Here is a 23,076-nt window from a genome sequence, read left to right as displayed (position 1 = left end):
CAAGAGAGAAATCCAGATTCGGCTAACTTCAATGTAAGCAGGGATGTGGTTTAGTCTCTCCATAATAAGTTCTTTCCCCCGCAAACGTTTCCTCTGAATATTTTTTTACTTGAAAACATCAAAACCAGTTCACCCAGCACAATGCAGCAAACCTTATGAGATGTAACAGTCCCACCACACTAGATGTGACATTTGTTGATGTACAGTGAAATCTGCCGCAGCTTGTAATATTAAAGCAAAGCTTGTGATTTTCTGGGTTCATAGAGAGTTGTTGTATTGTGCTAACAAGTAACCACCCATCTAATAAACAAACTGGTTGCTTTCATAGGTCAGATTCCACTTCTCACACAGTCCCCACTCTTTTCCCAGAATTTCAAACTGTGGAATTCCATACTTCTTTCCGGCTTTCCTTCCTCCTTCAATCTTCAGGTTTTTAAATCCAAGCTTTGCATGATCTAACCATAGCTTCCTCGATGACCTTGTCTCTTTTACTCTTTCCGACCTTGGTCATGCCCTGCACTATGGGCCTTGGCCCTCAGCTTGGGTTTCTCGGTTTAAAAATGCATGTCGAACTATTTTGTGGAAATCGAAGGCGAACCACAATCTTAACAGCCCAGCATTGCGTCTAGAAAATATTGTGGAAGTTTTGTGATTATCCTGACCATTTCGACTCGCTGTGTTCGAGCTCAGCCACTGTAAATACACAATAGGCACTGTCAGCTATATTGCAAACTCGGGTATATCCATAGAGCTCTTCAGATAGCAAAGTGTGCCAGATATGTGAAAAACCTTCTGTAGTAAACGGTGAATATTAGCTGGTTCTGTTACGGGGCAAGACCAGTTGCAAATGTACTGCCATTTATGGACGCTCTGTTACACACAGGCTCCTCCAGAGCAAAGAGTCGTGACCTGATAGAAGTGACACCTCGACCGTCAATAAAGAAGAAGAGAAAAAGAAATGCCGGTAAGATGCTCTAATTTCCTGGGACTTGTTCACCTCGTCCTGTTGTTTAAATATAGTTTATTGTCCAGGAAGCTTGGGACAAACTACAGTTATCTGGGTTCTAACTTATTTTAGGAATTCAAGAGATTTGACATTACAAAAAGTATATATATTTTTGTTTAATTTCCCCTCTTCAATTGTTTATCCTGTTATATGCTGAACTTCTCTGCAGAGAAGAAAGGTGAGAAAGTTGCTACCAGGGCTCTGCGTGATGTTCTGAGAAAACAGAAAAAGAAATCCAAGAATTGGAGCCATTTCTTTTAGATCCAAATAGCTAACCAGGAATAAATTAAGAAAGTTAAATTAAATTCAGAATTCGTTACTGATGGACTAGAATATACTTGCCACACCTCCAAGTTCAGTAAGATTAGAAAGCTGCTTCATTGGTGTATAACTGAGACTATTAGATAAAGATGTCAATTATTTGTGAGCTTTCTTTTCAATATCTTTGATCAATAAATGCTTTCTGTACAGATACAAGATATTTAAGACCTTATCTGAGTAGAAAAAGCCCTGCGTGTTACAGTTTGATATTTTTTTCCATTGCTTTTCTTATGTTCCTGTTAGAGTACAGTTTCCATAAGGAGGCCAAGGGGGTGATTTTAACCCTCAAGAACATGTGGGTTGGGGGCAGGTGGGAGGTTAAAATAACAGTTTTTTGTAGCGGGACAGCATCCCGGCTCCCGCTGACAGCAGGAAGTCCTGCCCCTACTTAATGCCAGTGGGCCGATATTTAAAAGGGGCAGTGTACCTCATTGGAATACTTGAGGTACTTAATTCTTTGTGTATTGGAAAACTTAAATGAATTTAACCGTACATGTTCATGTTTCCCATTGCTTCCGATTCATGTCAGGTGAAAGCAGGAAGGGCCGGATCCATGAGATGAGTGCCTTTATTGCACTGCTTGTGGGCCCGGAGGAGCAGGAGGGCTTCATCCAGACCCAACAAGTTGACATGGCCGACAGGACCCCTGCGATCGGCTGCCCCCCCCCCCCCAACACCCCGGTCTTCCCCTTCTCTTCCCCTTCTCTTCCCCTCCCCCCCCGGTCTTCCCCTTCTCTTCTCTTCCCCTCCTCCCCCCCCTCCCCCCCCCCCCCCCATAGTCTTCCCCTTCTCTTCCCTTCCCCTCCCCCCCGTGGTCTTCCCCTTCTCTTCTCTCTCCTCCCCCCCCCCCCCGTGGTCTTCCCCTTCTCTTCTCTTCCCCCTCCTCCCCCCCCCCCCCCCATAGTCTTCCCCTTCTCTTCCCTTCCCCTCCCCCCCACCCCCCCGGTCTACCCCGTCTCTTCCCCTCCCCCCCCCGGTCTTTCCCATCTCTCCCCCTTCCCCCCCCCCCCGGTCTTTCCCCCGCTCTTCCTCTTCCCTCCCCCTCCCCACGGTCTTCCGCTTCCCTCCCCCTCCCCACGGTCTTCCTCTTTCCCCCCCCCCCACTATCTTCTTCCTAGCTCCTCCCCCATTATCTTCTTCCCGGCCCGCTCCCCCTCCCCGATCTTCTTGCTAGCACCCCCTCCCCGATCCTCTTCCCATCCCCCCCAACCCCCCTCGATCTCCTCCCCGGACCCCCCCAATTTAAAGTAATTGGTAGAAGGATTAGAGGGGAGCTGAGGAGAAATTCTTTCACCCAGAGGGTGGTGGGGGTCTGGAACTCACTGCCTCAACTCATTTTAAAAAGTACTTGGATGTGCACTTGAAGTGCCGTAACCTACAGGGCTACGCACCAAGTGCTGGAAATTGGGATTAAGATGGATAGCTCTTTTTCGGCTGGCATGACACCATTGGCCGAATGGCCTCTTTCTGTGCCGTAACTTTCTATGATTCTATTCTGTGATTGGTTTCTGGAGAATATGTGGGAAGTCTACCATTGTAACATTTTGGGACTTCTATTTATTTGATCTGGAAGGGATTTTGGTTTGATTTATGTTACATTATTTATTTATGGTCAGGTTCGGTGTACAGTGGGTTAAGTCCTAGGGATTTAGAGGTGCCATTTAGAATGTTGATTAGGTGGGATCCCAAATGGAACAGTCATCACATTGTGGACTTTTGCACTTTGTCAGCTTTGAGACAATGGTAAGAGGTACTTTCCTGAGCAGTTTGCATCCTGATGATAGGATGGTTTTTAGTCGTTATACTCCAGCAGGGGGCTTAGCTAAATAGACAGTGCAGGTGCCAATATCTTCCTCATTTGGGACTTTCTATCCTAATTCCTGAAATATAGCATCAGTTACCCAAAGGAAAACCGTGCTAACATGGCAGAAAACATTTTATTACTATACAGAAAAAAAATGTGAGAGTAAGTTAACAAATACAGAAATCTGATAACAGAAGTCTGACAACCTTGTTGACCCCAACCCCTTCTCATTCTACTCTATTGGGGAGACACTGTCGAAACTTAACACTATACCAATGCACTAACACACTCAGACCAGTATCACAAAGGGAAAAGTTTTACTTGATTGACTTGTATACAAGGGAAGCTGTATTCTGAACAATGGTCAGAACAACTTCTTCACTGAACAAAGGACACAGTTCACATTTATACAGTTTAATTAGCAATGCCACCTGTCATAGAATATGGGCGTACATGTACATTCTTTATTGGTTCAGGTAGTTGGTCAATCAAGTAGTGAGCCTGCCTCCTCTGGACATCCATAGCTCATTCCTATATTGGCACGTAGGCCTCGTAGGCCCGAGCACTACCCTCCCTAAATTCCGAAGCTGGCTTATCAGTCGGGCTGAAGTCAGTCTCAAGGCCACATGGCCTCTCAAGAAACTGTATTCTCATTATATTTTATAGTCAGCCATACCCTTATCTGCTCGGGGTGGGTGGGGGGCCAGACAGTACCAAGCACCTGGACAGCCAACTTAATTATCAACATATCAAGGCTTAAACGTAATTACACAATTGTGTCTTTCTGTGTGTGTGTGCTGTAGCTACCCCATTATGGGAGTCAAGGAGTTAACATTGGTCAAATATCCATCATGCGTTTCTTTTCTTTTTTATGGTCAAGTAACTGTTCACGTATTTCTACATTAATGTGGTCTTTATGGTTTTCCACAACACCTCAGCGTCCAGGGAAGCCACTTCAAAAACTGATGCGCTCTCTCGCTCTATTCACCCTTTCCCCTCTCCTCACCTCATAAAGTAAGCCTCTGTTTATTTGTCATGAGTACAAGCAAGGATAAGGAGTGTGTGTGTGTGTGGCGGGGGGAATACAGACATTTTAAAGAAGTCGTTATGAATCCAGTTGTAATGCTTGCTGTTTCCTGTCAGGTACTGAGCCAGATTATGGACTGGGTTCAGAATCATCAGAACCTCTGAAGAAATTTCCAAAAGGTACATTCTTTTCAATTGTTGATTAGTTCATTTCTAACTTCTGCAAGTTTGTTTATGCCACACAAGCTAAGTGGGCAGATAGCCAGCTCCTAAGACCTTGCCCAGTGCTGACCCTTAGAACTCATAAAGATTGATGGATTTTCTGTTAGGCAAGGGTTACAGAACCAAGTTGGGTAGATGGAGTTAAGATGCAGATCAGCCATGATCAAATTGAATGGCGGAACAGGCTTGAGGGGCTGAATGTTTACTACATTTCTGAGTTTCGTATCATCTGCAAACTTTGAAATTATACCCTGTATACCCAAGTCCAGGTCATTAATATATATCAAAAAGAGCAGTGGTCCTAATATTGTCCCCTGGGGTACACCACTGTATACTTCCCTCCGGTCTTAAAAACAACCGTTCACCACTACTCTCTGCTTTCTGTCCCTGAACCAATTTGTGTCCACGCTGCCACTGTCCCTTTAATCCCATGGGCTTTAATTTAGCTAACAAGTCTATAATGTAGTACTTTATCAAATGGCTTTTTAAAGTCCATATACACAACAGCAACCGTGCTACCCTCATCAACCCTCTCCATTACTTCATCAAAGAACTCAATCAAATTAGTCAAACACAATTTTCCTTTAACAAATCCGTGCTGACGTTCATTTATTAGCCCATACTTTTCCAAGTGCCAATTCATTTTGTCTCGGATTAATGCCTCTAAAAGTTTCCCCACCACCGCCGTTAGGCTGACTGGCCTGTAATTGCCGGGTTTATCCCTCATCCCCTTTTTTTGAACAGGGGTGTAACGTTTGCAATCCTCGAGTCCTCTGGCACCATCCCCATATCTAAGGAGGATTGGAAGATTGTGGCCAGAGCCTCCGCAATTTCCACCCTTGTGTCCTTCAATAACCTAGTGTTGACCGGAGGTTACCGGTTACGGTTATTGGCTTAGTACAAAGAAGAGAAGAGTCAATTCTCTCTTAACTCTCACTTTATTCACGCCGTTAGATTATATACATATAGCTTATACGTCTGGTTAGATATAGACATGCAGTTTGCACCAGGTTATACATTTTTATACCCAAACTAGGATCTAAACGCACACCCACTAAGTTTCTCTGACACTCCCTGAGTGGTCACAGAATATAAAGGATAATACCCGAAAAGGAGAGCTGACACTGGCCAGGCGTTCCGTTCTCTCTCTCTCTCTCTCTCTCGACGTCGTGTCTACGTCCCTGACGTAGGTTCTTCCACTTCTGCGATGGTTGGTCTTCGGAGTCTTCGCTCTGGCTCCACGCCCCAGATTCTTTATTCTTATTCCGAATCTTATCTCTTCAAGTTGTGTTGTCTCTCTCTGCCGTTGGTTTAGGCTTGCTCGCCTAGTCTGGGTCTTCTCCTCATTGGCTCTGTCCCAAGGACTTAGGTAGCATTACCTCATTACTCCTTTTCTAAATAAGGACTTGTGTCTTATCACATCTCCTTTGTCTTTCACAAAACTTAGCTAATTCAAACCGGTTCCAGCCAGCTCAGGCCAGCGACTGAACTCAGGTTACTTCAGTTCAAAAGTTGCTGTTGCCTGTGTGTCAGCAGCTGGGAATCTCAGGTTACTTCAGTTCAAAAGTTGCTTTTGCCTGTGTGTCAGCAGTTTGGAATAAACTCAGTAGTTTCTGCAGCCCCTGGCCAACACTAGGTTGCATCCCATCTGGACCCGGTGACTTTTCTACTTTGAGTACTGCCAATCTCTTAAGTACCTCCTCTTTATCTATTTTTCTCCTATCCAATAACTCTCCTACTTCCTCCTTTACTGCTACAATGGCAGCATCCTCTTTAGTGAATACGGATGTAAAGTATTCATTTAGTATCTCAGCCATGCCCACTGTCTCCACAAGAAGACCTCCATTTTTGTCCCCAATCGGTTCCACCCTTCCTTTGACTACCCTTTTACTATTTATATGCATAAAAGACTTTTGGGTTCCCTTTTATGTTAGCCGCTAATCTATTCTCATACTCTCTCTTTGCCCTCTTATTCCCTTTTTTAGATCCCCTCTGTACTTTCTGTATTCAGCCTGTTTCTCTGCTGTATTAATATCCTTACATTCGTCATAAGCCTTCTTTTTCTGTTTCATTTTAATCTCTATATCTTTAGTCAGCCAGGGAGCTCTAGCTTTGGATTCCCTTCCTTTCCCCCTCGTGGGAATGTGTCTACTCTGTTCTCAATCCAACTCCTCCTTGAAGGCCTCCCATTGTTTAATTACTGTTTTGCCCAACAATTTTTGATTCCAATCCACCTGGGCAAGATCCCTTTTTAACTCACTGAAATTAACCCTCCTCCAATTAAGTATTTTCACATTTGATTGTTGCGTGTCCTTTTCTATAACTATTCTGAACCTAATGATATTATGATCACTATGCCCCAAATGCTCCCCCACTGAAACATGCTCCACTTGCCCCAGTTCGTTCCCTAGATCCAGCACTGCTTCTATCCTCGTTGGGCTAGAAACTGTTCAAGAAAGTTCTCTTGTGCACATTTCAGGAATTCCTCCCCCGCTTTGCCCTTTATTCTGTTAAATCGTTTCTGTCTTTGACCCTTCAACTGCATCATCCTTTCCAATGCTATAATAGTTAATTTGATCAATACTGCCACCCCTCGCCTTTTGTTTCTTCCTTATCTTTCTTGAAATACCTTGTAGCGAGGAATATTAAATACCCAATCCTCCCCTTCTTTGAGCCTGGTCTCTGTTATTGCCATCATATTCCCATGTGGCAACTTGAGCCTGCAGCTCACCAACCTTATTTACCATGCTACGTGCATTTATGCACATGGGGGGTTAAATTGGTTAACCCCTGAAAACGGGCGCAAGGATTGTGGTGCGTGATTAACCAGCCCTGGTTGTTGAGATGTCGGCAGCACATAACATTCATGGTGCCTGGTGATTTCTATGAATTCTGCGTGCAGCTAGCCCTACCTGCACTGTTGAGTGGCTGTTCACCAGCAGGGGACCTAGATGTCGCGAGTGGCTCGCACCATTTAAAGGCAGCCTGCACCTCTTAAAGGGAAGGTGCAATGTGGCTGCAGGGAGTGGTGGACGTTGATGGTGAAGTGAATCTGTGCTGCAGTATAGTGAAGCATTGTGATGATGGGAACTCTGGAATTTTTAATGAGCAACAGCTTGGCTGCTCAAAGTTTGCAGGCCTGTTATAGTTTCAAAATATAAGGTACGGGTCTGAACAGAGATCAGAAATCGCACACGTTAAACACAGATGCAGGCCCCGTCCTTATGTTTACAAACTATTGAGTTCCTTCAAAACATTGAATAAAGGTTGCTCAGCACTATACCACCCCTCCCATCACCCACCTCCCACCAAACTCTTTCAATCAGTACTCAACTCTTCCAGTCAGATGCTTCATTTTACCCTCACACATTACCACTGCTGCAAGCCGCACACCACAACTCACAGGTCACGCACACTGGCAGCTATTCAACTACGACAGCCACATCACCCAAACATCATGCAGGACACTCACCGACACACTTCCGCCTTTCTTGCAGGAGAAGGTGGCGCATCACAGAAGGCAGTAAGTGGCAGTGGCTCCATGGAACATGAACCTGCTGTCCTCTCTCAGGATGACACATTCCTGTCTCACTCCTGCCACTCTGCCAGTGCCCTTGCTGTTGCCTATCAGCTAACCAGACCATTCCTGTACAGTATTGAAACATTATTATAGGAACATTGGAACAGGAGTAGGCAATTTAGCCCCTCGAGCCTGTTCTGCCATTCAATGAGATCAGGGCTGATCTGTGACCTAACTCCATATACCTGCCTTTGCCCCATATCCCTTAATACCTTTGATTAACAAAAATCTATCAATCTCAGATTTAAAATTAACAATTGAGTTAGCATCAACTGCTGTTTATGGAGGAGAGTTCCAAATTTCTACCACCCTTCACTCCTGCAAGTTCTGCTATGTCCCCTCGTCTTAGTATTCAAGTATAGGAGACCTCAAGAAACAGGTACACATACATCAGCAGCCAGAAGCAATAATCCAGCAACTAACCTGTAACTCCTGCATGATCCCTTTAAATAACGCTGGTGGTGGGGGGGGGTCCTCCATGCTGTTTAAGACCTGTTCAGCTGTGAGTTGGCTGGAGCATGGAGTTACAAAATCGCATCTGTCCCTTTAAATCAAAGTTGCACACTGATCTACTGCGGAACCTCCCTACTTTACATTCTGCCGGCGTTTGTTAAGGGCGCGTGTGCAAACTCCTTTACCACCATGGCGTCTTGTGCACGTCACATGGAAGTGTGCATGCGCATTGCGGATGCCATTTTGGGTCCTTCGGAATCTGCGTGGAGCCTACACAACGGGTGCTAATCGGCCAAATTTAGCTCCCATGCACTCCAAACCTGGATGACAAAAGAGATAGAGAGTAAGATGATGCAGAAAAAAGGGGCGTATGACAGATGTCAGGTTAATAATACAAGTGAGAACCAGGCTGAATATAGAAAGTTCAGAGAGGAAGTGAAAAAGGAAATAAGAGGGGCAAAGAGAGAGTATGAGAATAGACTAGTGGCCAACATAAAAGGGAATCCAAAAGTCTTCTACAGGCAAATAAATAGTAAACGGTTAGTAAGAGGAGGGGTGGGGCCGATTAGGGACCAAAAAGGAGATCCACTCATGGAGGCAGAGGGAATGGCCGAGGTACTAAATGAATACTTTGCATCTGCCTTTACCAAGGAAGAAGATGCTGCCAGAGTCTCAGTAAAGGAAGATGTCGTTGAGATACTGGATGGGCTAAAAATTGATAAAGAGGTGGTACTAGAAAGGCTAGCTGTACTTAAAGTAGATAAGTCACCCGGTCCGGATGGGATGCATCCTAGGTTGCTGAGGGAAGTAAGGGTGGAAATTGCGGAGGTACTGGCCATAATCTTCCAAACATCCTTAGATACGGGGGTGATACCAGAGGACTGGAGAATTGCAAATGTTACACACTTGTTCAAAAAAGAGTGTAAGGATAAATCCAGCAACTACAGGCCAATCAGTTTAACCTCGGTAGTGGAGAAAGTTTTAGAAATGATAATCCGGGACAGAATTAGCAGTCACTTGGACAAGTGTGGATTGATTAGGGAAAGCCAGCACGGATTTGTTAAAGGCAAATCGTGTTTCGCCAACTTGAGAGTATTTTGATGGGTTGATGAGGGCAATGCGGTTGATGTGGTGTATATGGACTTTCAAAAGGCGTTTGATAAAGTGCCGCACAATAGGCTTGTCATCAAGGTTGAAGCCCATGGAATAAAAGGGGCAGTAGTAGCATGGATACAAAATTGGCTAAGTAACAGGAAACAGAATGCAATGGTGAATGGTTGTTTTTTGGACTGGAGGGAGGTGTACAGTGGTGTTCCCCAGGGGTCAGTACAAGGACCACTGCTTTTCTTGATATATATTATTAACTTGGACTTGGGTGTACAGGGTACAATTTCCAAATTTGCAGATGACACCAAACTTGGAAGTGTAGTGAACAGCGAAGAGGATAGTGATATACTTCTAGATGATATAGACAGTCTGGTGGAATGGGCGGACACGTGGCAAATGAAATTTAACGCAGAAAAATGTGAAGTGATACATTTTGGTAGGAAGAACGGGGAGAGGCAGTATAAACTAGAGGGCACAATTCTAAAAGGAGTACAGGAACAGAGAGATTTGGGGGCATATGTGCACAAATCATTGAAGGTGGCAGGACTGGTTGAGAAAGCAGTTAAAAAAGCATACGGGATCCTGGGCTTTATAAATAGAGGCATAAAGTACAAAAGCAAGGAAGTCATGATGAACCTTTATAAAACACTGGTTCGGCCACAACTGGAGTAAAATGTCCAGTTCTGGACACTGCACTTTAGGAAAGATGTGAAGGCCTTTAGAGAGGGTGCAGAAAAGATTTACTGGAATGATTCCAGGGACGACAGACATTAGTTATGTGGATAGACCGGAGAAGCTGGGGTGGTTCTCCTTGGAACAGAGAAGGTTGAGAGGAGATTTGATAGAGGTATTCAAAATCATGAAGGGTCTAGATAGAGGAGATAGAGAGAAACTGTTCCCATTGGCGGAAGGGTCAAGAACCAGAGGACATAGGTTTAAGGTGATTCGCAAAAGAACCAAAGGTGACATGAGGAAAAACTTTTTTAGACAGCGAGTGGTTAGGATCTGGAATGCACTACCACAGTACGTGGTGGAGGCTGATTCAATCAAAAGGGAACTGGATAAGTACATGAAAGGAAAAAATTTGCAGGGCTATGGGGATGGGGCGGGTGGGGGTGAGACTAGCTGGATTGCTGTTACATAGAACTAGCACAGACTCAATGGGCTGAATGGCCTCCATTCATGCTGTAACCTTCCTATGATTCTAACTCATCTTAGATTGCGTCGCATTTGCCTCCCGTCTGATCCCTCCTATTTCTGAAGTATTCTTTACTCTAGTTTTACTTGTCCCTCCCAGTCCTCTGTGCACTCTGTTTCTCCTCTCCAATGTTTCATCCTGGTGCCCATCCCCCTGCCAAATTAATTAAAACTCTCCCCCACAGCACTAGTTAACTTCTCCGCGAGGACATTGGTCCCAGCTCTGTTGAGGTGCAACCTGTCCATCTTGAACAGATCCCTCCTGCCCCAGAACTGGTCCCAATGCCCCAGGAATCTGAAGCCCTCCCTCCTGTACCATTTCTCCAGCCATGCGTTAACCTGTCTTATTCTACTATTCCTATACTCACTAGCGCGTGGCACTGGGAGTAATCCAGAGATTACTATCTTTGAAATCCTGCTTTTTAACTTCCTCCCTAGTTTCTGAAACTCTGACTGCAAGACCTCCAGTCTTTTCCTTTCTATGTCATTGGTTCCCATATGGACCACGTCTTCAGGCTGTTCCCTTCCCTCCTCAAAATGTTCTGCACCCTTTCAGTGATGTCCTTTACCCTGACACCAGGGAGGCAACACACCATGTGGGACTCACATCAGTGGTTGCAGAAACGCCTGTCTATCCCCTGACTATCAAATCCCCTCTAACAACTCCATTTCTTGTGCCCCCTCCTGTGCAGCTGGGTCTCCCACGATGCTGTGGATTTGCTCCTCGCTGCAGTCCCCAAGGTGTCCACACCCTCACTGGTATTCAACACTGAATACTGGTTTGTGAGTGCCACACTCCCAGGGGACTCCTGCACTGCCTGTCTGTTCCTCCTAGTCTGTCCGATGGTCACCCACTCCCTCTCCGACTGACATCTCTAGCTGCAGGGTGACCACCTCCTGAAACATGCTTTCCACAAAACTCTCAAATTCCCGTATGCACTGTAGTGACGCCAGCCACCCCTCGAGCTCAGAAATTCTGAGCTCGAGCTCGAGCAGTTGGCGACACTTCCTGCTCATGTGGTTTTCCAAAAATGAAATGTTCTGGAGTTCCCACATGACACAGGAAGTGCATGCGTCGGGCCCCAGCTGTCCTGCCATGTTAGCTACTGCTATTTAAAACTGTTTGTTTAGCTTTAAGGGAATTTACCATTCATCTAACACTCAAACACTAAAACACTAACCACCAAGAACAATAAGCACTAAAAATACTAACCAATGAACTAAATAGTTACTGACTTACTCTTGGCGCTCCTCCTTGTCTTGTAACATTACTTTTTGACTTTTTTCTTGATTTTTGAATCCTCACGCTGCTCCCTTTAAGCTCCGCTTCGCTACTTCTCCCGAGCTTTACGCTCTGCTCAGCCGCTTCCTTTTGTCTGCTGTTTCCAGTCTCTCTATACTGTTCTTACGCCTGCTCCTTTATTGATTTAATCAATTTGTATCTTTTACCTTTTTTTTAAAGCCCTGGACATGCAGCAAGATGGAGCCTCAGCTGGGAGATATCCCCAGGACAAGCCAGATGTTGCAGTGAATCTGGATGCACAAACCAGCCCAGGTATTGGCACATCTGGGAGCCACTGCAACATTAATTTTTAGTTATTTTTGTAAATATGGCGTGTGTAAAATCCACCAGATGAGACCACTTGGCTTTAATGTGTGAATAGTTGTTAATTGCAAAGTCATTTGGGTTGATCTCAACTGGGTTCACTTCTGCTATAAAAAAGAGAAAGTGCTGGAAACACTCCGCAAGTTAGGCAGAATCCGGAGACCCTGGTCCGTACCTGAAACTTCAACTAATTAATCTAATTAGTGAAATTAACCTAGCTAATCTAATCAATTAAGTTAGATGCTGCCTAGCCTACTGGGTGCTATTAAAATAGTGTCTCCTCCAAATCACCATGAGCAATGCCATGAGAGGATGGCTAGAGTATTTATGTATCATATCTCAATGTATAGAATAATCAACTAAATTAATATATTAAATTGCAGGGAAAGTGTTTAGACATTCGACAACAACAACGTCCCAAGGCCCTTCACAAGAGCTTAATTAGATAAAAATTACATCGAGCCGAAGTCGGAGGCATTAGCACAGGTGACCAAACGCTTGGTCAAAGAGATAAGTTTTATGCAGTGTCCTAAAGTAGAGGAGAGAGGTAGAGAGGCGGAGAGGTTTGAGGAGGGAATTCCAGAGCTTAGGGCTTAGACGGCTGAAGGCACGGCCGCCAGTGGTGGGGCGAAGAGAGTGAGGGCTGCACGAGAGGCCAGTGTAACACGAGTGGGTTACAGACCTGAGTGGAGCTATTTACCATTCAGTCACACAGGAAGTGACAAAACTTGTCTGCGACATTTACAAAAGCTTTTCTCTGTAATGTGCAAGAGGCCATTGGAGGAACGCAGAGTTCTCGGAGGATTGTAGGGTTGGAGGAGGTTGCAGAAACGCCTGTCTATCCCCTGACTATCAAATCCCCGCTAACAACTCCATTTCTTGTGCCCCCTCCCGTGCAGCTGGGTCTCCCACGGTGCTGTGGATTTGCTCCTCGCTGCAGTCCCCAAGGTGTCCACACCCTCACTGGTATTCAACACTGAATACTGGTTTGTGAGTGCCACTCTCCCAGGGGACTCCTGCACTGCCTGTCTGTTCCTCCTAGTCTGTCCGATGGTCACCCACTCCCTCTCCGACTGACATCTCTGTAGCTGCAGGGTGACCACCTCCTGAAACATGCTTTCCACAAAACTCTCAAATTCCCGTATGCACTGTAGTGACGCCAGCCAGCCCTCGAGCTCAGAAATTCTGAGCTCGAGCTCGAGCAGTTGGCGACACTTCCTGCTCATGTGGTTTTCCAAAAATGAAATGTTCTGGAGTTCCCACATGACACAGGAAGTGCATGCGTCGGGCCCCAGCTGTCCTGCCATGTTAGCTACTGCTATTTAAAACTGTTTGTTTAGCTTTAAGGGAATTTACCATTCATCTAACACTCAAACACTAAAACACTAACCACCAAGAACAATAACCACTAAAAATACTAACCAATGAACTAAATAGTTACTGACTTACTCTTGGCGCTCCTCCTTGTCTTGTAACATTACTTTTTGACTTTTTTCTTGATTTTTGAATCCTCACGCTGCTCCCTTTAAGCTCCGCTTCGCTACTTCTCCCGAGCTTTACGCTCTGCTCAACCGCTTCCCTTTGTCTGCTGTTTCCAGTCTCTCTATACTGTTCTTACGCCTGCTCCTTTATTGATTTAATCAATTTGTATCTTTTACCTTTTTTTTAAAGCCCTGGACATGCAGCAAGATGGAGCCTCAGCTGGGAGATATCCCCAGGACAAGCCAGATATTGCAGTGAATCTGGATGCACAAACCAGCCCAGGTATTGGCACATCTGGGAGCCACTGCAACATTAATTTTTAGTTATTTTTGTAAATATGGCATGTGTAAAATCTACCAGATGAGACCACTTGGCTTTAATGTGTGAATAGTTGTTAATTGCAAAGTCATTTGGGTTGATCTCAACTGGGTTCACTTCTGATATAAAAAAGAGAAAGTGCTGGAAACACTCCGCAAGTTAGGCAGAATCCGAAGACCCTGGTCCATACCTGAAACTTCAACTAATTAATCTAATTAGTGAAATTAACCTAGCTAATCTAATCAATTAAGTTAGATGCTGCCTAGCCTACTGGGTGCGATTAAAATAGTGTCTCCTCCAAATCACCATGAGCAATGCCATGAGAGGATGGCTAGAGTATTTATGTATCATATCTCAATGTATAGAATAATCAACTAAATTAATATATTAAATTGCAGGGAAAGTGTTTAGACATTCGACAACAACAACGTCCCAAGGCCCTTCACAAGAGCTTAATCAGATAAAAATTACATCGAGCCGAAGTCGGAGGCATTAGCACAGGTGACCAAACGCTTGGTCAAAGAGATAAGTTTTATGCAGTGTCCTAAAGTAGAGGAGAGAGGTAGAGAGGCGGAGAGGTTTGAGGAGGGAATTCCAGAGCTTAGGGCTTAGACGGCTGAAGGCACGGCCGCCAGTGGTGGGGCGAAGAGTGAGGGCTGCACGAGAGGCCAGTGTAACACGAGTGGGTTACAGACCTGAGTGGAGCTATTTACCATTCAGTCACACAGGAAGTGACAAAACTTGTCTGCGACATTTACAAAAGCTTTTCTCTGTAATGTGCAAGAGGCCATTGGAGGAACGCAGAGTTCTCGGAGGATTGTAGGGTTGGAGGAGGTTACAGAGATAGGGAGGGGCGAGGCCATGCAGGGATTTGAACACGAGGATGAGAATTTTAAATCTGAGGTGTCGGTGTGGTCCATCCATTGATTCCTCTCGTGCTCAAACTAGAAAATGGTTGCCAAGGCAGCCCTTGGGCACTACATACTATTCATTGCTTGTATAAATGCTCTGCTTGCTTGAGGAGAAAGTGACATGCCAAATATCTGTCATTGGACTTAGCAGCAGGAAAACCCCATCCAGCCGTGTTTAATTTGTTGATTTTATTGTCAGTAGAGTTGAAAGATTTCCGTTTTGCTTTTCCACGCAGAGACAGAGAAGATGGACTGTTCCGATGATACCAACCGCGAAAGGGTGTCCCCAGGTGTGTAATTTCTGATTAGTCAATAGTCTGTAGCTTGCTCAGTAATTAAGTAATTAAGCTCTTGTGATGGTAAAAAGATTCAAGCAAAATTTTTTAAGGCGCAACTTGGGTTTGAAGGGAGGTTGGACTGAGGATGCCCCGTAGCTGGGATCCACTGCACAAACTGCTTATAATTTGGAACAGCTAACCATCTAACTCAGAGGCAAAAAAGAAAGACTTGCATTTATATAGCACCTTTCATGACCTCAGCACCCCCCAAAGTGCTTTACAACCAATGAAGTACTTTTGAAGTGTAGTCACTGTTGTAATGTACGAAACGTGGCAGCCAATTTGTGCACAGCAAGATCCCACAAAGAGCAATTTGATAATGATCAGATAGTCTCTTTTAGAGATGTTGGATGAGGGATAAATATTGGCCAGCACACCAGGGAGAACTCACCTTCTCTTCAAATAGTGCAGAGGCACCTTTTACATCTACCTGAGAGAGGCAATAAGGATGTTTGGTGTGGGAAAGAGAGGCTTGGATTTAAGGGATGGAGTAGAGGCAGAGGAAGCATCCAACCTGTGCTTCCTTGACCTGGGAGTGTTGACACTGGGTGCACAATTCGCATCACTGACCTTCCTCGTCTGTTGGGCAACAAGATTCACCCAATTTATTTTCCTCCGCCCCCATCATCCCCAACCCCAAAAAAATTCTAGTCTCAGACTCGTGTAGCGTTTGATTTTGCTTCAGTCAAGTGTGGTAGGAAAGGACAATTCCTTTGGAATGCTCTGCTCTGTCACCTTGCTGTCAGTTGGACATCTGTTTACAAACTGAGCTCGAGCTTTTTTAATTCATTTATTTTCTGTCACTGCTGCGTATTTCTTGTCAGTAGCAGAGGCTGAGTTTCTAAACCAAAAAAAATCAAAAACAGCCCTCTCTCGTGAACAGAACCTGAGGGATTCCTTCTGCTCCACATTATTGCAGTGTGTCCACGTTCAATGAGGAAATATTACATCGAATTTACAGCATGGAGGCTATTCAGCCCAACTGGTCTGAGCTGGTGTTTATGCTCCACATGAGCCTCCTCCCACCTTACTTCATCCAACCCCATCAGGATATCCTTCTATTCCTTTCTCCCTCATGTGCTTATCTAGCTTTCCCTTAAATGTATCTATGCTATTTGCTTCAACTACTCCTTGTGGTAGCGAGTTCCACATTCTAACCACTCCCTGGGTAAAGAAGTTTCTCCTGAATTCCTTATTGGATTTATCAGTGACTATATTATATTGATGACCCCTGGTTTTGGACTCCCCCACAAGTGGAAACATCTTCTCTACATCTACCCTATCAAACCCCTTCATAATTTTAAAAACCTCTATCAGGTCATCCCTCAGCCTTCTCTTTTCTAGATGGATATTAAGATATAAATAATAAAATATAATGTAATAGTAAGATGAGTTCAATCATTAATTGGTGAATTGATCCACAAAATCTGATCACTTGGGATGGTGAGTACTTCAGCAGTATGGGGCTTAGCGGTGACGCTGCTCATGAAAAATAGCTTGCTGCAGTAGTGTAAAATGAACATTTTGTGTTGTGTGTCCAGCTATCAGGTATGATGTGTAAGCAGCGTGACTAGCACTTGGTTATCATGCACCCCTCCACCCTCGCAGTCAGACGGCCCACAGACAATTCTGCTTAGCTCACACTTGAAGAATGGACTTCTTGGGTGAGGTACCGAATGGCGGGCAGAACCCGTGGTGCATGAAACTTCAGGAGAGAAGGGAAGGACAGTAAAATGTTTCAGCAAGGATTTGTTCCTGCTACTTGCCAAGGAGGACAACTGCCCCTATTATCATTGACTTTTAGCTGTTAATGTTTGCAATCTGCTTTCAGTTGGCAAACGGTCTAAAGGTAACAAAGATCGAACAGCGTTACCTCAGAATCCTGCAGATGAAGGTAATGTATTCCTGAATCCAGAACCTCGCCCACTCCTCTTATAAGCACTTCCAACCAAAATAAATTGCCTGTAACCAGAGTCTTTCCCATTCCCTTCAATACAAGTCTGCTGAAACCAGTGTAACCTCTTAAAGGAGTCATACCCTCAGAACCATTTTTAGAAATCACAAAGGATTTACAGAAATAAACAAAAGGTTGTTAAATGTAATAATTGTTTATGTTTTGTACAAATATTAGCTTGAACGAGAGAACACTGATGCCATTCCTACTGATCCAGTTGCAGGGAGATGCTAAGTAGGGAAGTGTGAAGGATGTGCATCCTAATGCACAGTTGAAATGCCATGATCTCTGAAATACTTCCTTATTGCCCTGCCTGTGGTGTTAGTTCAGCTCCCTTACGCTGCACGCCCCCTCCCCCCGGACAGTTTCCCCAGTAGTGATATTACTAGTGCTCACTGTTCGTAAGAAGATACTTGAAGAAATTAATAGAAGTTGACTAAGGAAAGGATGTTACAACTTATTATAACTTGGCACTGGGTGACATGGGGTGTACCAAACAGTGTCTTAAAACTGTGAGAACTGATTTTAGGAAGATAGGAACCTAGAAGAAAAAAGATCACGGTCCATCTAGTTCACTCTCTACCATCCTGGTAGTCACATGATGCAACGATAATGGAGTTGTTGACTAATCATATCAATCAATCTGTCCAGACCGGTCTTGAATCCAGACCATACTGGTGGGTCTCCTCTCTCAAAAGGCTTTAAGCGTCCAAATTGAAATGAGATAAGGTCTACAGCACAAACTACCTGCAATTTTGAGCAATAGGAAATGTCACTGACAGCAGTAGTCAGGATTGCTGATGTGGAAGCTCAGGTGTCCCTGTGGAGTAGGGAGTGCTGTTCTGAAATTTGGGTGAAGCGACTTTGGTCAGGGTAGAGAAAGCCGTATTCTGCACATAAGCTGTGGTATAACTAACCTGGGAGTGTTTTGGAGAAAGGTTCATTCCTTAACTTGACCACAAAATTTGACATCATATTTCTCTTAATAAAGTTTGAGCACTTTATATCTGTGTCCCTCCTTTGATACAAACTAAACTCTTGAACTTGAGATGTTTGTGATCAGCAAAGTGTGCTTTTCACACATCCTTCAAATCTTTCTGCTAGTTAACTAGATGTGCCTGGTACATTGAGAAGCAGCAGAATAGCGATTTCTTTCTGATGGTTAAAGAATGCCTTTCATGAGATGTAGGCTGTGATAATTGCACTCATCTATCAGATATGGATTCAGAATCTGAGGAGGAAGCCGAAGGGTCCCAGGAACCCTCAGAACCATCAACAAGACAAACATTATCTGGTACTGGTCGCTTTAAGTTTAGTGTGTAAAATGCCAGTGTGCTGTGTTGTACGCAGTAGCCTGTTACTGAGATAAATCTATGTGTAAATTCGGACAACTAGGAATGGGCAACAAATGCCGGCCTTGCTAACGCCGCCTAAATCCCGACAAATAATTTTTTTTAAATATAAGGTTCGAAGACAAGAGAGAAAAAAGGGAGGTGGGCAGAAACAACAGATATTCCAGTCACAGAGATGGAGGTTAATAGATTAGATGACCTACAAAATTAATAGAAACTATTAGTTGATATAACAGATCATCTTAGTGAGATGGTGGAAAGACAATAAAGGTGGCAGGACTGGTTGAGAAAGCAGTTAAAAAAGCATACGGGATCCTGGGCTTTATAAATAGAGGCATAAAGTACAAAAGCAAGGAAGTCATGATGAACCTTTATAAAACACTGGTTCGGCCACAACTGGAGTAAAATGTCCAGTTCTGGACACTGCACTTTAGGAAAGATGTGAAGGCCTTTAGAGAGGGTGCAGAAAAGATTTACTGGAATGATTCCAGGGACGACAGACATTAGTTATGTGGATAGACCGGAGAAGCTGGGGTGGTTCTCCTTGGAACAGAGAAGGTTGAGAGGAGATTTGATAGAGGTATTCAAAATCATGAAGGGTCTAGATAGAGGAGATAGAGAGAAACTGTTCCCATTGGCGGAAGGGTCAAGAACCAGAGGACATAGGTTTAAGGTGATTCGCAAAAGAACCAAAGGTGACATGAGGAAAAACTTTTTTAGACAGCGAGTGGTTAGGATCTGGAATGCACTACCACAGTACGTGGTGGAGGCTGATTCAATCAAAAGGGAACTGGATAAGTACATGAAAGGAAAAAATTTGCAGGGCTATGGGGATGGGGCGGGTGGGGGTGAGACTAGCTGGATTGCTGTTACATAGAACTAGCACAGACTCAATGGGCTGAATGGCCTCCATTCATGCTGTAACCTTCCTATGATTCTAACTCATCTTAGATTGCGTCGCATTTGCCTCCCGTCTGATCCCTCCTATTTCTGAAGTATTCTTTACTCTAGTTTTACTTGTCCCTCCCAGTCCTCTGTGCACTCTGTTTCTCCTCTCCAATGTTTCATCCTGGTGCCCATCCCCCTGCCAAATTAATTAAAACTCTCCCCCACAGCACTAGTTAACTTCTCCGCGAGGACATTGGTCCCAGCTCTGTTGAGGTGCAACCTGTCCATCTTGAACAGATCCCTCCTGCCCCAGAACTGGTCCCAATGCCCCAGGAATCTGAAGCCCTCCCTCCTGTACCATTTCTCCAGCCATGCGTTAACCTGTCTTATTCTACTATTCCTATACTCACTAGCGCGTGGCACTGGGAGTAATCCAGAGATTACTATCTTTGAAATCCTGCTTTTTAACTTCCTCCCTAGTTTCTGAAACTCTGACTGCAAGACCTCCAGTCTTTTCCTTTCTATGTCATTGGTTCCCATATGGACCACGTCTTCAGGCTGTTCCCTTCCCTCCTCAAAATGTTCTGCACCCTTTCAGTGATGTCCTTTACCCTGACACCAGGGAGGCAACACACCATGTGGGACTCACATCAGTGGTTGCAGAAACGCCTGTCTATCCCCTGACTATCAAATCCCCTCTAACAACTCCATTTCTTGTGCCCCCTCCTGTGCAGCTGGGTCTCCCACGATGCTGTGGATTTGCTCCTCGCTGCAGTCCCCAAGGTGTCCACACCCTCACTGGTATTCAACACTGAATACTGGTTTGTGAGTGCCACACTCCCAGGGGACTCCTGCACTGCCTGTCTGTTCCTCCTAGTCTGTCCGATGGTCACCCACTCCCTCTCCGACTGACATCTCTAGCTGCAGGGTGACCACCTCCTGAAACATGCTTTCCACAAAACTCTCAAATTCCCGTATGCACTGTAGTGACGCCAGCCACCCCTCGAGCTCAGAAATTCTGAGCTCGAGCTCGAGCAGTTGGCGACACTTCCTGCTCATGTGGTTTTCCAAAAATGAAATGTTCTGGAGTTCCCACATGACACAGGAAGTGCATGCGTCGGGCCCCAGCTGTCCTGCCATGTTAGCTACTGCTATTTAAAACTGTTTGTTTAGCTTTAAGGGAATTTACCATTCATCTAACACTCAAACACTAAAACACTAACCACCAAGAACAATAAGCACTAAAAATACTAACCAATGAACTAAATAGTTACTGACTTACTCTTGGCGCTCCTCCTTGTCTTGTAACATTACTTTTTGACTTTTTTCTTGATTTTTGAATCCTCACGCTGCTCCCTTTAAGCTCCGCTTCGCTACTTCTCCCGAGCTTTACGCTCTGCTCAGCCGCTTCCTTTTGTCTGCTGTTTCCAGTCTCTCTATACTGTTCTTACGCCTGCTCCTTTATTGATTTAATCAATTTGTATCTTTTACCTTTTTTTTAAAGCCCTGGACATGCAGCAAGATGGAGCCTCAGCTGGGAGATATCCCCAGGACAAGCCAGATGTTGCAGTGAATCTGGATGCACAAACCAGCCCAGGTATTGGCACATCTGGGAGCCACTGCAACATTAATTTTTAGTTATTTTTGTAAATATGGCGTGTGTAAAATCCACCAGATGAGACCACTTGGCTTTAATGTGTGAATAGTTGTTAATTGCAAAGTCATTTGGGTTGATCTCAACTGGGTTCACTTCTGCTATAAAAAAGAGAAAGTGCTGGAAACACTCCGCAAGTTAGGCAGAATCCGGAGACCCTGGTCCGTACCTGAAACTTCAACTAATTAATCTAATTAGTGAAATTAACCTAGCTAATCTAATCAATTAAGTTAGATGCTGCCTAGCCTACTGGGTGCTATTAAAATAGTGTCTCCTCCAAATCACCATGAGCAATGCCATGAGAGGATGGCTAGAGTATTTATGTATCATATCTCAATGTATAGAATAATCAACTAAATTAATATATTAAATTGCAGGGAAAGTGTTTAGACATTCGACAACAACAACGTCCCAAGGCCCTTCACAAGAGCTTAATTAGATAAAAATTACATCGAGCCGAAGTCGGAGGCATTAGCACAGGTGACCAAACGCTTGGTCAAAGAGATAAGTTTTATGCAGTGTCCTAAAGTAGAGGAGAGAGGTAGAGAGGCGGAGAGGTTTGAGGAGGGAATTCCAGAGCTTAGGGCTTAGACGGCTGAAGGCACGGCCGCCAGTGGTGGGGCGAAGAGAGTGAGGGCTGCACGAGAGGCCAGTGTAACACGAGTGGGTTACAGACCTGAGTGGAGCTATTTACCATTCAGTCACACAGGAAGTGACAAAACTTGTCTGCGACATTTACAAAAGCTTTTCTCTGTAATGTGCAAGAGGCCATTGGAGGAACGCAGAGTTCTCGGAGGATTGTAGGGTTGGAGGAGGTTGCAGAAACGCCTGTCTATCCCCTGACTATCAAATCCCCGCTAACAACTCCATTTCTTGTGCCCCCTCCCGTGCAGCTGGGTCTCCCACGGTGCTGTGGATTTGCTCCTCGCTGCAGTCCCCAAGGTGTCCACACCCTCACTGGTATTCAACACTGAATACTGGTTTGTGAGTGCCACTCTCCCAGGGGACTCCTGCACTGCCTGTCTGTTCCTCCTAGTCTGTCCGATGGTCACCCACTCCCTCTCCGACTGACATCTCTGTAGCTGCAGGGTGACCACCTCCTGAAACATGCTTTCCACAAAACTCTCAAATTCCCGTATGCACTGTAGTGACGCCAGCCAGCCCTCGAGCTCAGAAATTCTGAGCTCGAGCTCGAGCAGTTGGCGACACTTCCTGCTCATGTGGTTTTCCAAAAATGAAATGTTCTGGAGTTCCCACATGACACAGGAAGTGCATGCGTCGGGCCCCAGCTGTCCTGCCATGTTAGCTACTGCTATTTAAAACTGTTTGTTTAGCTTTAAGGGAATTTACCATTCATCTAACACTCAAACACTAAAACACTAACCACCAAGAACAATAACCACTAAAAATACTAACCAATGAACTAAATAGTTACTGACTTACTCTTGGCGCTCCTCCTTGTCTTGTAACATTACTTTTTGACTTTTTTCTTGATTTTTGAATCCTCACGCTGCTCCCTTTAAGCTCCGCTTCGCTACTTCTCCCGAGCTTTACGCTCTGCTCAACCGCTTCCCTTTGTCTGCTGTTTCCAGTCTCTCTATACTGTTCTTACGCCTGCTCCTTTATTGATTTAATCAATTTGTATCTTTTACCTTTTTTTTAAAGCCCTGGACATGCAGCAAGATGGAGCCTCAGCTGGGAGATATCCCCAGGACAAGCCAGATATTGCAGTGAATCTGGATGCACAAACCAGCCCAGGTATTGGCACATCTGGGAGCCACTGCAACATTAATTTTTAGTTATTTTTGTAAATATGGCATGTGTAAAATCTACCAGATGAGACCACTTGGCTTTAAT

At 44.7% G+C, this 23,076-nt stretch overlaps 1 protein-coding gene across 9 annotated transcripts in view; it reads left to right on the top strand.

Annotated features, from left to right (window-relative positions):
- Positions 1–23,076, top strand: part of LOC137325536 (torsin-1A-interacting protein 2-like) — an 86,915-nt gene that overhangs the window by 23,218 nt on the left and 40,621 nt on the right. For 7 of the 9 annotated variants that reach the window (XM_067990744.1, XM_067990738.1, XM_067990739.1 and 4 more), the window contains exons 4-11: positions 884–964; positions 4,275–4,337; positions 12,179–12,271; positions 13,994–14,086; positions 15,270–15,323; positions 18,542–18,619; positions 21,070–21,162; positions 22,885–22,977. In XM_067990744.1, the coding sequence (XP_067846845.1) occupies positions 884–964; positions 4,275–4,337; positions 12,179–12,271; positions 13,994–14,086; positions 15,270–15,323; positions 18,542–18,619; positions 21,070–21,162; positions 22,885–22,977 (648 nt within the window). Of the gene's footprint in view, positions 1–883; positions 965–4,274; positions 4,338–12,178; positions 12,272–13,993; positions 14,087–15,269; positions 15,324–17,202; positions 17,266–18,541; positions 18,620–21,069; positions 21,163–22,884; positions 22,978–23,076 lie in introns of all 9 variants that reach the window. The other 2 variants (XM_067990740.1, XM_067990743.1) reach the window with 2 other exon arrangements.

Source organism: Heptranchias perlo, chromosome 9 (assembly GCF_035084215.1).
Source record: "Heptranchias perlo isolate sHepPer1 chromosome 9, sHepPer1.hap1, whole genome shotgun sequence".
NCBI lineage: Eukaryota > Metazoa > Chordata > Chondrichthyes > Hexanchiformes > Hexanchidae > Heptranchias > Heptranchias perlo.
The sequence above is the reverse complement of the archived record's forward strand: the minus strand, read 5'-3'. Positions and strand labels throughout refer to the sequence as shown.